General features: G+C 39.6%; 1 protein-coding gene across 6 annotated transcripts in view; it reads right to left on the reverse strand.

The window, feature by feature from the left end:
* Positions 1-16,919, reverse strand: part of Znf148 (zinc finger protein 148) — a 120,058-nt gene that overhangs the window by 41,868 nt on the left and 61,271 nt on the right. For 5 of the 6 annotated variants that reach the window (XM_052157999.1, XM_052158001.1, XM_052158000.1 and 2 more), the window contains one exon: positions 3,516-3,659. In XM_052157999.1, coding sequence (XP_052013959.1) covers positions 3,516-3,659 — 144 coding nt within the window. The remainder of the gene's footprint in view (positions 1-3,515; positions 3,660-16,919) is intronic. The other variant, XM_052158004.1, reaches the window with a different exon arrangement.

Below are 16,919 nucleotides of genomic sequence, written 5' to 3' on the forward strand. Positions count from 1 at the left end.
ATGTGCTACTCCTTACCACCATGGCTAATGATGTGATCCTCCCCACTGTGGCTGTGACATGGTTAACATCATGTGAGCTCTAATGTGCTCAACAGATCCCATCTGATACAATGACAGCATAAACCAAAACTACATATGTGTGGGCAAAGACTAAGGTTTGGGAACGGTCTTGGTGGAGAATAGCCCTCAGAAGATAATGAATTCTAGTTCTCACACCCATCTACTACATATTATTCCTAAACATTCCACACTCTGACAACTTTCCCCAAAGTCTTATACACTGTCTTAACATATATTACATCTCAAATTTTGAGAAACTTAAAATTGAAAAAAAGAAAAGACCCTCAATCAAGACATTGATTTACAAACTATATACCCAAGATAAACTTGTTTATCTTTGATGAAAATGGCAGAATAAGTTACGTCAGTGAAATATCTGAATATGGCACTAACACATATCTGAGGAGGTGTAACAGAACTCAGTTTATGCCTCAAAGTCATAACATTTCAGACATAAAGCAACCACTCATCTGGGGAACTAAATATCAATGTTAAAAGTAATCACACTTTTCTCTGTCCGCTACATGTAACAGGTAAGAACAATTTGTGTGGGTTTTTGTTGTTGTTATTTGTTTTTACGACAGGGTCTCTCAGGGTTAGAGAGTTAAGAGCACTGACTGCTCTTCCAGAAGTCCTGAGTTCAATTCCCAGCAACTGCATGGTGGCTCACAGCCAACTGTAATGGGATCTGATGCCTTCTTCTAGCGTATCTGAAGACAGCCACAGTATATTCATGTAAATAAAATAAATAAATCTTAAAAAAACAAACAGAGTCTCTTTATATAACTCTGGTTGCTCTGTAACTCAACTCACTATGTAGACCAGGTCGGCTTTGGCAAATGAGAAGAGATCTACCTTCTTATGCCTCCCAAGTACTGGGATTAGAGGAATATACCACCACACCACTGGTTAAAAATTTAACCCATTTTTAAAGTAACTACTTTTGTTATTTTCATTTGTGTCTGCTCTGTACTTCACTGTTGCAAGAAGTTCCTGAAAGGGCTGCCCTGGAATGCTTTCTTATGTATATTGTACTTAGAACAGGTTGTCTCTCATCAGGCCACTACAATGATTGGGACAAAATACCTTAGCAACGCTTTTAGGATTCTTAAAAAAAAAAAAAAAAGTGACTTAGACAAGATTCCAGTAATCCTCTACTGGACGGTAATCATCTAGACTTCAGTGAGAATTTCAGAAGGTGGAGCTGGTGAGATAAGTGGTTAGAAACATATACTGTTCTTGCAAAGGGCCTGGGTCCCATTCCCAGTACCCAGGTCAAGCAGCTCACAACCACCTGTGACTCAAGCTGCAGGGAATCCAACCCTTCTGAGTCTTCCAAGACCACCAGCAGGCATGCAAGCACACACATAATTTAAAAATAATGAAAACAGGTGCTGAAAAGATGGCTCAGTAGTTAAGAGCACTTGTTCTTGCAAAAGACCTGTGTTTGGTTCCCAGAACCACATGATGGCTCTCGGCAGGCCACCCGTAACTCCAGTTTCAGGTGCTCCGAAGCCCTCTTCTGACTTCCTCAGACACAAGGCTTGCTTGCACTTGATTTACATACTTACACAAAATAAATCAATCTTTTTTTTAAAAAAAGGAAATAATGAAAATAACTCATTTTTAAAAAATAAAATTTAACTTACTGAACAGCACTAGCAAAACAGGGCAATAAAGTCTCTAGGAAAATAAAAACTAAGGACATATTATGAACAAATTCTGAAGAGATGGCTCAGAGGTTAAGAGCATTTGCTGCTTTTCCAGAGCACCGAGGATCATGCTAGACTCTGTGGAGTGTTTAAGCATTTTTATTAACTGTGTAATAAATTACTTTGGCAAGATGATGTTATAATTAATGATTGTTTTGCTCAACATTGCTGTGTTGTTGTATTCATTTCATCTCCTTTTTTAAGTGGATGCTATGTGAATGCTGTCTGTTTATGGGATCAATGGGTACACTCTTGAGCTCCAGAATCGTTGTGTGCATGTCTGTCTGTCTGACTGACTGACTCTGTGTGTGTGTGTGTGTGTGTGTGTGTGTGTGTGTAATCTCTAGCACTATAAAAACAAAACTATTCTTAACTACAAAAATGGTTTAAACACACTTTACAAGTTGAAAAATCAGGAAATTACATTTATACAAATTACTAAATTTTGTAGACAGAAAGGGAATATGGCAGAGAATCAAAAATATAACTCACTTATTTTATATAATAAAGTACCATAGGCATATGTTCTGTATCCCTTAGACAGTAGCAAGGGGTGCCTAACAATGGGAATGAGAGGAACAGGTCTGCTGCAATGTTAGTAGTCTGCTCTTGCAAGCCAGTACTACTAGCTGCTCTTGCCACTACACTATCAAGTATACAAGATAGATAATGATTATGATTTTAAATAAAAACTACAGTAGGTAGCCATCAAAAAGATCCTGTTACTTAATAATTAGGGTAGTGCATGCCTATAGTCCTAGCAATCAGGAGATAGTGGTAGAAAGGCTTCAAGTTCAAGGCCAGCCTAATCTAGATCATAGTAAGACTCTGTCACAAAGGGGGGGGGGTCATATACAATATATTTAAAGGGTGAACTGAAGACACAGTTCAGAATGCAAAGCACTTGTCTAGCATGCATAAAACCCTTTATTCAATATCCATCACCGTATAAAACTATGCATGGTAGCACACTCCTCTATAATCCTAGCACTTAAGAGGTAGAGGCAGCAGTGAATCAAAAGCACAAAGTCATCCTTGGCTACATCTTAAGTTCAAGGCTACTTTTGGCTAAGGCCTTGATAATAAAGGGTGAAGGAAAGAATAGCTTCTTTACTACATAATGTAGAAAGAAGGGGGAAATAACTTTGAAGATGAATTACCAGTGCTACATACTACACACACTATGACACTGCCACTGCAAGAGAAAACACGAAAGATGACAGCCACTAACAGCACCAAACAAGTGTTCATTAAGCCTCCACCTCAAACCCTGACACAGCTGTGATAAGATGAGGCTTCTGCCCATGGGGAGCATACAGTCTATTAAAGGTGTCTCTGGTGAACTCTGTAAGCTTTCAGGAAATATCAACACTTGAATTAAAATATGAACAATAAACAAGGATCATACATATCTTGTTAGTTTATAAAACAAGGGAGATATAGAAAGATGAAAGTTCGTTTTTAGGGAAAAAAAGGAGGGGGAATACAGATGAGGGAGGGAATGGAGGAGAAAAAGGAAGGAGAGGGAGGGAGAGAGGGGCAGGGAAGGGAGAGAGACTGAAAGCTATAGCCCGCCACATCCACACAGGTATGCATCTCTCTTCTCTACTCCATCCTACAGAAGCTGGTATAGCATACCAACTACTAACCCACATTGAGCACCTCTTCATCTGGATGAAGGTTCAAATAGGTTCTGCCCACAGGATAAACCAACAGTTAAAATGAAAAGGTTAGTGATCACACCTTAACACAGTCTCTTACTTTTGCAGGAGAGCGTTGTTTCCGCTTCTTCTTTTTCTGTAAGTCTACTGGCTCTCTGACTTGTTTTTTGTCTCTCATCAGTTGCTCAGATACATCAGTAAAAGTAATTTCCTGCTTTACACTTATCTGTTTAAAAAAAACAAAGCTGATTTTAGAAATGCATAAAGTCCAATGTGCATTCTGCAGAAGTACAACTAACAAGATAAACTGAAGGATATTTTTTGGGATGCTAAGACGTCGCCCACAGGAAAGACAGAATTAAGCTTGAGGATGGACTCCAAGTAGGTTCTGTATATTCATTCTATACTGCTTAAATTGTTTTTTTAAATTAGCCAAAAAAGCTTTGACTGATGTTAAGTTCTTGTCATCTATTCTTTCTCCCTACATATGGAAATCAAATCAAACCAACCAGGATAAATTCCATTGTGATGATGAGGGATGAATACAAAATCAAAGCACAGGACGTTAGCCAACAATGTCCAGAGAACTGTTCAGAGACAAGGGGTGGGGGTGGGGCAGAACTGAAAATGACATGGTAACATATCCCTGTACCTCCAACACTTGAGAGGCTAAAGTGGGGGAAAGGATCGTGAAGTTGAAGCCAACCCAGACAGCACACCAAAACCTTGTCTTAAAATCAGTAACAAAAATACTTGTATTTGCCCTTCTAGGAGTAACTATAGCCAGAAGTTAGGAGGAAATGAATCTTTTGCATGGTTACCTAACACTAAAGACCTTTCACTAGATTTTATATACATGGAGCATGACTCCTAAGAGAATTTCCTCCATGTTCCTTCAGTGCTCTCTAGAGGTGCTTCTACTTCTAGGTATAAGCATCCTGCTCTGTTCCCCTCTATGCCTCTGACATTCGATCCTGCCCATTTCTCATTACTACTTTATCACTGGACAGGAAACCTACAAGGCTAGATTAGCGGAGACTCTAGTTCTCAAGGTTGAGAATATTCATTCACAGGGGACAATTGTAACAGGCACTTAGAAACTGCTTTTGTTTCTTTACTTTACTTGGGCTTCAAGGTAACTAAATTCAGCATCAATGCCTGGCTTCTCTACTTTGGTTTTATGTCTGTCTCCTTTACTTTGGGCTGCCTTCTTCCCTCTCCAGGGGCGTCTGTATAATCTATCTCATCTCCTGAATGGTTGATGGCATAGATAAATCATTGTCCTTGGCCTTTCTTCTTGAGTTACCTTGGATACCCAGAACAGTATATCCTCACGAGGCAGAGTTCCCTGCAGCAGAAGTAATCCTATTCTGATAAACACCCACCCCGGTAAGCAAGAGACTTCTTCAAGATCAACTAGAGCGAAGACAACAGTCCAACAACCACCACGACAGGACTGCTCATTCAGGACTATTAATTACCTCTTGCCGCCACCTCCAGCCTACAAATACCCCAATTTCGTTAAACCTAAACCTCTTGTCAGTCCTCTAAAAGCAAGACCCTCTGTATGGGTCTCTTCTTTGGGTGTTCACACTAAATAAACCTCCCCTGCTTTCTACTTTTCACACACGGGAAAAAAATCTTTTGTGACCACCCACCTTTTCTATCTTTTGCTGAACCTACATAATGCTTTCAGAGTGACTGTATGTATGTATGTATGTATGTATGTATGTATGTATGTATGTATGTATGTATGGTGTGTGTATATACATATGTATGTATGTATATGTGTGTATATGTATATGTGTATGCGTATGTATGTGTGCATATACGTACAGACACACACACACACCAAGTAAACAAAGTGCTAAAAAATTATTAATAGGCAGTTGAGAAATAAAAACAGAGTATATGAAACTAAGAAACTTTGTTGAAGAAGAGAAAAAAGATTAATGATGTCTTGGAAAGGGATGCTTAAAAGACCTAAGAGCATACAGTGAGGTAAGTAACATCAGTTTCCTTGCCACAAGCAATTAAGGGACTAATACTAAGGTTATAAGCACAAAAAAAGGTTATGTTTCTGCAAAAATCAATATAATATTGGGAACTATATTTAGACATTCTGATGTCCTTTTTTGGATCAAGAAAACCACAAAATTCTAAAAACTTATTATATCAAGAGAAAATTAAATCAAGTAATGAAGAGAATGTTTTTCATTTATGCTTAATATTTTTTCTTGTTCCCCTTTCTATGGTCAACATTTCCTAGTCTTTCAACAAGACATTACCAAATATATAATTGTAAAGTTGTAAAAGGTTTTACTCAAGACATAATGCTTACTATACAATAATTAGCGAAGCAGAGTCTAGGAGACATACGATATCAACAACACTGTTATCCTGTCTTCAAATCTGGGTTCCAGAGCTGCTTATCTTTAAAACACCAAGGTTCTAAGGTTACTAATGATAGAGTTCATTGTCATCGGACTGAGTGTCAACCTCACTACAACCTTGGAAATATCATTAAAATGAATACAAGTATTCTGAAATTTTGTTAAAAATACACCAGAACCCTCTGAAAACCATCTAAGTAAACACAAAGTACTAACGATTTAAGTGTCCTGACAAGGACAAAGTGCCTCTAACTGCCTACCAGGCCAATCAAAGGCTGGGCCCCAAGAAAATGCTGTTTCCCCAGGAAGGGGATGGCCAAAGCCCAAAGTGCCAGCCAGGAAAGAAACTGTCTCCTGGATAAGGGATTTCACACAGATTTCAACAAAGTAACAGGCCACCTCAGGACAGACTAATGCCAGGCAGGGGTATGCTCTGACCAGGAATGTTACACTCTTGTTCTGTGTTTAAACCTAAATCTCACATTGGAGCCCTAACCGTGGACTCACAAGTCACCAGCCCTCTCTGGAATCCTCTTCACAGACCAGCTTTCCTTTCTGTGCTTTTCACTACTGCTTCTGTCAGCTGGTACACTGTGAACAGGACACTGAGGCTGAGGCTTGTTCCCCCAAAAGAACAGTTAGTGTGACTTCATTTTCAAAACACTACAGAAAAAAATGGTACCAAAGATTCAGAACATCTCACAGACTCAGCTGGAAGACAGCTGAGGACTCATGAGTAGAAGGCTTTAGCCTCAGTGAGCCAGGAAGGGGGCAGAGACAGACAGGCAGGCAGGCAGACAGACAGACAGACAGACAGACAAAATGGAAGCAACAGTGAATCTGAAGATCTGTGAAATCACACTTCAACAAGCACGTGATTGCTTGGCTAATAATTCTATCAGGCTGCAGCATTATCTTGGTGCTAGATGGTAAATCACCCCTCAGCACTGAGGTTCCCTGAAACCACACATTGAGGCTGGACATATTGCAAATAGAGGTAGGAGGGATAAGACAGCTGTGGGATTGCCCAATTTCACAGAGGTTCCCAAAGGCAATTCTGACACTTTGTTGTTATTGATGAGGGGAAACACACACACACACACACACACACACACACACATGCCACTATATCCCAGCTTTGAAGGAGCAGAGACAAGAGGATCTCTGTCAATTCCTGAGCACTAAACAGAGAACCTGTCTCAAAAAAATACCAAAACAGAAAACACAGGAACTCTTTAATACAGAGTTCAGACTGACTCATAAGCAAGTTCTACAGGTGACAGCTCTTCGTGAGCACACATTTTTTTTAAAAAATGCAGTTTCCCTTACACATACATGGAAGGTGATCATATTAATATCATCTTTCAAATATGAGGCACACATGTAACATAAAGGGGATACAAACCCAAGCAGACAGTAAATTATAGTTTAGAATGGTCCAAAACATTTACTACTACAATAGAAAAATGTAATTATGCTCAAGTCTCAAGTATACAGTTCATCTAAACACAAACTATGTTCAGCTAACCCCTCCTCACTGCATCCTTTTACAAAAAGGTTTTTAGAAAAAGAACGGGAGGGGGGAGGGCAAAGAGATGGTTTAGTGGGCTAAAATCACTGCTGAACAAGCCTGGACACATGGGCCCAACCCCGGAATGCTGAGAAAGGTGGAGGAAGAGAACCAACTTCACAAAGTTGTCCTCTGATCTCAACATACATACATCATGTACACAGAGAGATAATAATAAAAATAGCAAATATTTTCAAAGACGATGGAAAATTCTATAGAGCAAAAAGTATGAGGTTAAAGAATGCATTATAGAAAGCATAAAAGAGTTTCAGCCTTCCCTTGTCCAAGCAAGGCTACAACAATAATCTATAAAGACAAGAAAACTATGTAAATGTCACAAAGATATTCATTAAGTCATCTTGCCCTTTCCTTGAGAGGTCCCCCTACCCTCTTTCTGTTTTTCTGGTTTCTCTGTGTAGCCCTGTCTATCCTGGAACTCACCGTGTAGACCAAGCTGACCTCAAATCCAGAAATATACCTGCCTCTGCCTCCTGAGTGCTGGAATTAAAGGCATGAACCACCACCACCCAACAAAGAGGTTTTGATTTTTTAAGAAACTTATATATAAGATCTCTTGAACTGGAAGGTGATATCCCTTTTTGAAGTTAAACTTCATTTTATTTTTGTGAACATACATGTGTCTGCATGTGTGGGTACATGATGAGGCTATAAGAAGCAGGGTCCTCTGGAGCTCAGGTTACAGGCGCACACAATAGAGGTGCTAGGAGCTGGACGCTGGTCCTCAGCAAGAGAAGCAAGTGCTCGTAACTGCGGAGCCATCTCTGGCTCCAGCAACCTTGATTTTACATCCTACCTCTACCTCTGCAGTTTGTGGCACCATGTCTGGCGCATGTGATGCTAGAGATAAGCACTCCACATGCTAGGGAGCACGCTATCAATTACGCAGACTCCTCAGGTTAAGAGAACTCTTGTTGAAAAGAAATCACTTTCATGGTGTTGATTTTCGCAAAAACTAAACTATAATATTAATAAAAGCAGGTGTCAAGAAATGATTAAACATCTCAAGAGACTAGGTAGCCACATTTTTAAAACCATAATAGAATCTAAAAAACAGTCTGCAAAATACATCGACACTTTGTTGTGGTGGTTGTTTAGTTTGGTTTGGTTTTTATTAAAAACAGAGTTTCTCTGTGTAACCCTGGCTGTCCTGGAACTTACTCTGTAAACTAGGCTGGCCTCAAACGCAGAGATCTGCCAACTTCTGCCTTTTCAGTGCTGGAATTAAAAGAGTACACCACCACTACCCAGATAAAATATATCAAAGAAAAAAGTTCAAAAACAAAAAGCAAAATAAAATCCCAGGTGTCCCATCATGTGACATCAAGCACACCAACCAGCCCCTCACAGCACCCTCGCAGTAACCTAAGAGCCTAAATTTCAATGCAGCTTCTGTCTAGAAACAGCAGTATGACCCCAAACCCAGATAGGTCTCCAGCTAGGACTCTGCTCTTGCCCTGGCCCCAAGGCTCCCACGGAGCACGATGCAGGCCCACACTTTGCTCTCCCATTTGCTTCTTTTTACTCTTGCATACTTGAACATAAAGAGCCTTAGTAAATCTTAAAAAGTCTTCCCTTCATTCTCAAGCCTGAACTCTAAATCAAGCTCAAAGTTCAGAATGACTTTAAAGATCCCATATATACAGAAAACATTCTTGGTTATAATTCCCTATATTCTGTACTCATCTTGTAGCTACTAAGTACCTGTTAGGTACTAAATTCAGTAAAGCTCAAAGAATAAAACAAACTACTGAGATCTCATGTGTAAAGTACCACTCTAGATGTAAAGAACACATTTTAAATATGAGGTCTCCTTTTCCTGTGTCTTTAAATGTATAAATAGCATAGTCCTGAATCCCAAGGAAAAACTTACACTTCGAGACAGACAGCCCATGCCATTCACTAACTAAATGAATGAATAGTACAGAAGAAAACAGCAAAGGTAGAACAGGAAAAGATGACAACCTGATAGGTTTTGTGGATGAAACAAGGGACTTAATTAGATTTACAAGTCTATCAGTATATATTCCTTTTATTTTTTACTTCCAAACTTGCCTCCCTCCCTAGCTTTCTTTTCTCAGACCTAATAATGTTATTAATGTAATACACATAAATATCACCTGACATTTTAATGAGGACTACACATTTTCACTTATTCTCCTCTCCCTCTCTCCAGAAGGAAGACAGCCAATCCCTTAACAGCATTTTGGCCCTGTCTTTCTCACCCCAACACACCACATGCTAATCTAGCTACATCAGCAACTATGCTACCTTAGGACATCAGCTCATTATCAGCCTTCTACAAATACATTAATATAAATTGTTTCTCTAATGAGAACAGGATAACTCTGCCCTGAGACCAATGAATCAATAATTAGCTCCTAATCTCAGATATGATGATTTTATGTGATCTTCTAGAAACACATTTGGGCTTACTCATCTCTCCACTTCTAGAAAGATATATTCTTGTCAATATTCAATTTCTATTTCTGAATTCTCATTCATTGTCTCAGCGACTAAGAAAACGACCTTCCAACTTCCCTCTACCGCTGCTAGTAACTCCTCCCCATCCATCAACAAGGTTCTGTGGCCTCACCACCTCCCTAAATACCATGACTGGCTCTATCAGCTCCTTTCCCTCCTCTTAAAAACACAATACAGTGTCTATTATAAATTCTTGTAGGCCCATATTTTTCTAATTAAAGCCTTCTTAAAGCCAAAGATTTTAAAAGACTCCATAGTTGAAATATATAGACAAATAACTGACTCCAAATCTTAACAAGTGGTTGTGCTGCGAGTCAAAGCAGTACACAGCAATACTGTGTCCATACTGCCTAGAAGGAGCCTGTTCCAAAACACTGACTGGGAAACAGGCTGAATCAAGAATGATCACAATATAACAAGTGTGAAAAGGAAAATGTAACACAATCACCTACAGTGCAAAAACACTAAGCTAAAGAAAGAATGCCAGCACTACTTGGGTTATTTATGGAATATAGGAAAGGACAAACTAAGGCAGGAGATGGAGAGAGGGAGGGAGGGAGGGAGGGAAGGAGGAGGGAGGGAGGGGGAGGGAGGGAAGGAGGGAGGGAGGAGGGAGGGAGGGAAGGAGGGAGGGAAGGAGGGAGGGAAGGAGGGAGGGAGGGAAGGAGGGAGGGAGGACGGAGGGAGGAAAGGAGGGAGGGAGAAGGGAGGGAGGAAAGGAGGGAGGGAGAAGGGAGGGAGGAGGGAGGGAGGAGGGAGGGAGGAGGGAGGGAGGGAAGGGAAGGAGGGAGGGAGGAGGGAGGGAAGAGGGAGGGAGGGAGGGAGGGAGGGAGGGAGGGAGGGAGGGAGGGAGGGAGGGAGGGAGGGAGGGAGGGAGGGAGGGAAAGAAGGAAAACTGCGGTGACTAACTCTGTACGTTTTTGACAGAACTAGATATAACTAGCCAACAGGGAAGATTTCAAAATCTAGGCTCACAAAGTGTGGGAGGAAAAGCTGACGGACAGGCATGTGCATTATGACTCTCACCCTCTCCTCTTCCTGATCTGTGACACATGCAAACCCTTCTAAGGAACTATGTCTGTCTGAAGGGAGCAATTGCTGTGATGTGAGGAGGCTGAGGAATCCCCAGGTCATATTCTGGCCTACTTCCCAAGTATACTTATTACTATAAATTTAATGATGTTGCAATATCAACATTTTATAGTTGACCACAGACAAAATTAATAAAGTGAGTGTGTCAAATTATCCTAACAAAGTAATGTTGATTCCTTCTTCTTGGAATTCTACTCTTCTAACATTCATGACACCACACCAACTTAAGTTCTCTCCTTTGCCTTGTGGCAACAGCTTTGAACTGGTTCAATAATAAACTCTGGTAAGTGTTACATTGATGATGCCCCAGTATGGGAGTCCCCCTAAGGGCCTATCACCCTCTCCCTGTCATGCTTCTTGATCAAACAGCTGTCACAACACCTTATGGTTGTTTAACAAGTAACAGTATCAGAGACTGGATGCATTAGTAAGTATGAGAATCCAAACATTTTATATTGATCTAGACAAAGAAGAGAGCTACAAAAATGCAGAGCTCACTTCTCATTAACTTTTTTGTTTTATGAAAGTTATTTTTCAGAGCTGTAGAGATGTTAAGAGTACTTACTTCCTTATGGGCAATAGCATCAGAACTCTGAGTTTGAGGCTAGCCAGTCAGTCTACAGATGAGTTAATTCTAGGACAGCCAAAGCTGTCCTAGAAACCTAGAAACAGAGAAACCCTGTCTCGAAGGGGAGAAAAAACGAGAACTTATTTCTCTTGAAAAGGACCTGAGATTGGTTCCCGGCACCCACATCAGGTGGCTCCCAACCGCCTCCAGTTCCAGAGGATCAGATGTTCTCTGGCCTCCAGGGGCACCTATATGCATATGAGACACAGAAACTCACACAGGTGCACACATACAACTATAAATAAAAATAATAATCAGATCTTTAAATCAAAACAAGGCTAGGCATGGTGGTGCCTTTGATCCTAGAACATGGGAAGCAGAGGCAGGAGGATCTCTTTGAGCTCAAAGACAGCCTGGTCTACAGAGCAAGTTCTAGGCCAACCAAGGCTACATAGAAAAACCTGTCTCAAAAAAAAAAAAAAAAAAAAAAAAAAACCTAAAACCAAAATAACAACAAAAGGTTGGAACTGAAAAATGGTTCAGTGGCTGGGAACACACTCTGCTCTCACATAGGCCCTGTTGTTTAGTCTGACTCCCAGCCTCCACACAGTGGCTCAAACTGACTCTAACTCCTGTTCCAACTCTCCTGACCGCCATGGGTACTAGGTGCACACATGGTACAAAAGCATACAGACACGTAGGAAAATCTCAAAAGCATAAAATAAATCTAAAAAGTTTTTAAATTTTTATAAAGTTACTTATTAAAATACTTTTGTCTCACACATTAAGATAAAACTTTAAATTACTGTACTTTAAATTTTTCTAATAGAGTAAATACTAATGCAATCAACAGCAAAAGCCCTTACAAGTTCTCAGTTTTTTAAGAGTGTAAAGAAGAGTTCCAACAACAGAATGACAATTGATTTAGACACACCTTAATCTTCTCTTCCTCCTCCTTCATCCGACCTCTTTTTGTAGAAGTGCTTGTCCCCGTCACGATAAAGGCACATGTATAAAGGCTGTGCACACATGTGGGTGAGCAGACATACCTGTGCTTCCTAGGTTCACTGGCTGAGACCACAAGAAGAAATGACGCTCACTACATCCACCGCCCAGAAATTAGTTCCCATTAATCAATATACAACAGATCAATAACTACTTAGCTGATTCCACATCTAGGGCAGGAAAAAACAGTGTGTGGTAAAAGCTAAAACACTGTGGTGCCCAAAATTCAAGTACTTAAAAAGGGATCAGAAAGATGTCAAAAGGAGCCAAATGAAAGAATTCCTAACGACCCAAACTGGAACAATATGAATAAGCAAATAAGCAATGGCTATACTGGATTTTAATGCTATGGAACAAATATCCATACTGAAATGATAAATACAGAATCTCACCAAAGATATTTAACAATTACAAAATAACCATTACCTTTACAATGGGGAAGCCCGGCAAACACCATCATAGATTAAGTTACAGCCATACACACACCAGGTACTATGGGGCAGTAAGGGTACTATGGGGGCAGTAAGGGTACTATGAATTGGACTGGTGGGTAGGGACACATAGCCTCTAGACTGTTAGAGAACTGCACTGACACAGTAGGGTTAAAATTTAACCTCATTGGAAAACAAAACTAAGGTCCAAAAAAGATTAAACTTAATGCTTAAAACTGTACTGATTAAAAGAGAATGTAAAAATTTAAATCCAAGTCCTCTATAGCCAGGGACACAAAGTGAACTCCTATGGTCTGTGCATCGTTTCTTATACTCACACCGCCAGTATGCCCTGTGAGGCCTCTCCCGCCCATGCTGCAGAGTTTCAAAACTAGGATTAGAACCAAGAGCTCCAGTGCACCCAGAAAATCACACTAGCAGTGCCTGCCTGCACAGGCCTGCACACATCTGGGTCTCTCAGGAGGGTTTATAGGTAGTTACTGGTTGCTAGGGAAGGAAAGCGCCATTTTCTTCAGTGACACAGGCACCAGTTAGCCACCCTTTACTTGTGCTATATAAACAACCCTGACTAAATTGATCGGCTCTCCATACACTACAAACAGGAAAAAAAGGAATAGGTGATAGCAATCTACAATTCATGATGCTACTCATTAGTTCAGTCATTTCCTTAGCTATCCACTAGAGTGGTAACAGTACCAATTTCCATAAAAAAAAACAAAATCAATAAAAGTACAAAAAGAATCAGTGGGAAGACACCAAATAAACATATCTGCCATTAATCACCAGCACATGCTAAGGAGTGTGGCTTCTCGGATATGCAGAGGGTTAGTAGCTGCTACAAAAGCCCCATTTATACAACGTGCTTTCTAAAGTTTAACAGTTAAAAGCTCATTAATCTTTCATTTAAGATTCTCCTTCCAGGGCTAGAGAAATGGCTCAGGTTAAGAGTACTGCCCATGTTCTCTCTTCCAGAGAACCAGGGTTCAATACCTGGCACCGGCACAGCAGTTCAGACTGTCTGTAATGCCAGTTCCAGGGGAGGATGGGGCGTCTGAAACCCTCTCTGGCTTTTGTACAAGGCACACATGCGGTACACAGACATGCATGCAGGCAAAATATTCATATATACATTAAAATAAAAGGAAAAAATTATCCTTCTAATTTCCCTGCCTTTCAAAATATTATCCGTGTCCAGAGCTGGCAAGGCAGGTCAGCAGGAGGGATACTTGCTGCACAAGCACAGCAGCCTGCGAGTGAGTGGAGAACACATACAGACAAAGGTGAGAGAGCTGACAGACACAGCTGTGCCGGGGCACACATACCCACCCAAGTTAATTTATATAAATATACAAATAAAACTGGATGTATGTATGTATGTGTGTATGTATGTATGTATGTATGTGATTCACTTTTACTAGCATACAAGGACATTTGTCACTTTAGGGGGACCATATGTGAACCCAGAAACATTTTAAAATTCTTCTGCTACACTACTTATAAAGATATTAAAGTGGAATTTTCAAATACCACTACAAAATTCATTGGTGTGTGTGTGTGTGTATGTGTGTGTGTGTGTATCTGTGAATTATAATTTAGACAATATATTTCCAAAGCCTAAAGAAACCCATACCAAAGAAATAAAAAAAACAATATCCATGCAACATTGCAGTATTATTTATAATAAAAACTACAAAATCTAATACTCAATAATAAACTATGATTATAGTTATTAGTAATATCACATTTGATAAACATAAAAGAGAAACATTCATGGTGAAGGTTAAGTGGTAAATAGGAATAAATATGAAAAGATGTTTGAAAACTTTATGCAAATATACAAATATGTCTTGGTCAAACTTTGTCCAAACACACAAACACCTACACAGGAAAGCAGCAACAAAAGCATTAGTAGCGGTTATTCTAGGGCAGGTTACTCTGAGGCAGGAGGTTACAGCCATCCTTGTTCTCTGGGCTTTACAGCCAGCAGGAGCTTCTCAGTTTGTATTACTTTATTATCCTAAATCAGCATCAAGTCCTATCTGGGACAAATCCTCATTGTTAAAAGATAACCACGGAGTGGTGCCACCTGGCTGCAAGCCTCACACTTGGGAATGGCGACAAGAGAAGCAAGGCTTCAAGGTCATCTGCAGCTACACAGTATAGCCCAGCTACGTGACACCCTGGACATACTGAAAGAATAAGTAAGAGAGAAGAGAAGGGGAGGAGAGGGAGGGAAAGAAGAGTTCAATGGAAGGGAGGAGAAGAGAGACAGTGAGAAAGGCATGCAGGAAAAAAAAAAAACTCTATTACACATTCATTATACACTGCTATACACAAACTGCTACCAATGAGAAAAAAAGATATTTCTTGGTTAGATTACAAAACTAAACAGCAATCAGGAAAAAAAAAAAAAGTTTTGGTTTGGTTTGGTTTGGTTCTCAAATCACCTGCAAAAACTCAACTCAAATAACAGTACACAGACGAAGTATGGATAAACAGGACAAGTTACCCAACTTCACCCATTACTAGTGAAAGGAAAACTAAAACCACACTTCATTATATTATACAACTAAAATGGTTACAGTGAAAATCTAATACATGATATGGAGAATCTTTATAACTTGCCAAAACCAATCACAAACCTCTGGTAGAGCAGGACACTTGCCAAGCTACAAAATTGTATCCTGAGGAAACAGGCAAAAGCAATGAGTACAAATATGCACAAAAAGGCGCATCCCAAGAATACTCAAAGAAGCACTTTTCAGAATGGTTGATAGAAAGTCTTTTGTTGGAGAGGAAGGAAGATGTGTTGGGGATTAAAACTAGTCCTTTCCGCTTGGCTGGGCAAGGAATCTGCACTGAGCACACATCCAGCCCACTCTAGAAACAGTCTGCAATGACAGAAGGAACACTTTATTCAGGACTGAGAATAACCTACTAAATGCATGAGATGGCTGATTTCATAAGCAACAAACAAAAACAGAGCACACAGTATAAATGGTTCTATTTATATCGAAATCAAACTCAAGCAAGCTAACAGACCATGATAAAAGCAGCGAGGTAACAGGAACTGGATTGGGGTGGGGGGTATGTCTCAGGGTCACTAATGACACTCCATGATTTAGGAACATGGAAGTTATTTCTTACTAAATTTATGAAACTTAAATTTATAAACTTAACAATTTATCCAATTTTCCTTATGAATGTTCTAATAAATATGCATACGTGTACAGAAACAGCCTACACATGTGCATACAGATACATGCACAAGCATTCCTTTTATCATTATTTCATTCAAACAGACCTAACAACAACATAAAAGTAAATGGCAGCATGCCATTTAATTACTAAAATAAACAAAGCAGTTTTATATGTGGTGACATGAAAATCAATACAAAGCATCATTAAATAAACACAATTTCAAAAGTAATACAATGAAATTACCATTTAGATGGAATTATCTTTAAAGTGTACTATGTATAAATAAATATACCAATGTTGTTTAAAATTAAAATTTTCTAGAATATCAATATTAGTAATCTCTTTGGGATCAGAATGGGCAAAAGATAGAAACAAGGAATCCCTATCCATCCATCCAGACACACTAATATGTATGTGTTTCTGAAGACCAGGCATCCTACATAGGCACTCTATAACTGAGTGCTTATACTGAAGGCTATAGAGTGTTTACCTTTTATATAGGTAATTATTATCATTGCAGTATTTTAACTTTTGCAATAACTATGTGGTCATATTATAATAAACACCTCTGACCCAGGTGAACTGAGCCTCTAACCCTGACCTAAATGAAATCCAACTTGTAAATTCTCATAAAACCATTTAAAGAAAAATCTCCTATTAATAATTTGCATCCACCTAGGGGGCTAACGGATGGTGTTTGGTC

This window comes from Apodemus sylvaticus, chromosome 15 (genome assembly GCF_947179515.1).
Source record: "Apodemus sylvaticus chromosome 15, mApoSyl1.1, whole genome shotgun sequence".
NCBI classification, from domain to species: Eukaryota; Metazoa; Chordata; class Mammalia; order Rodentia; family Muridae; genus Apodemus; species Apodemus sylvaticus.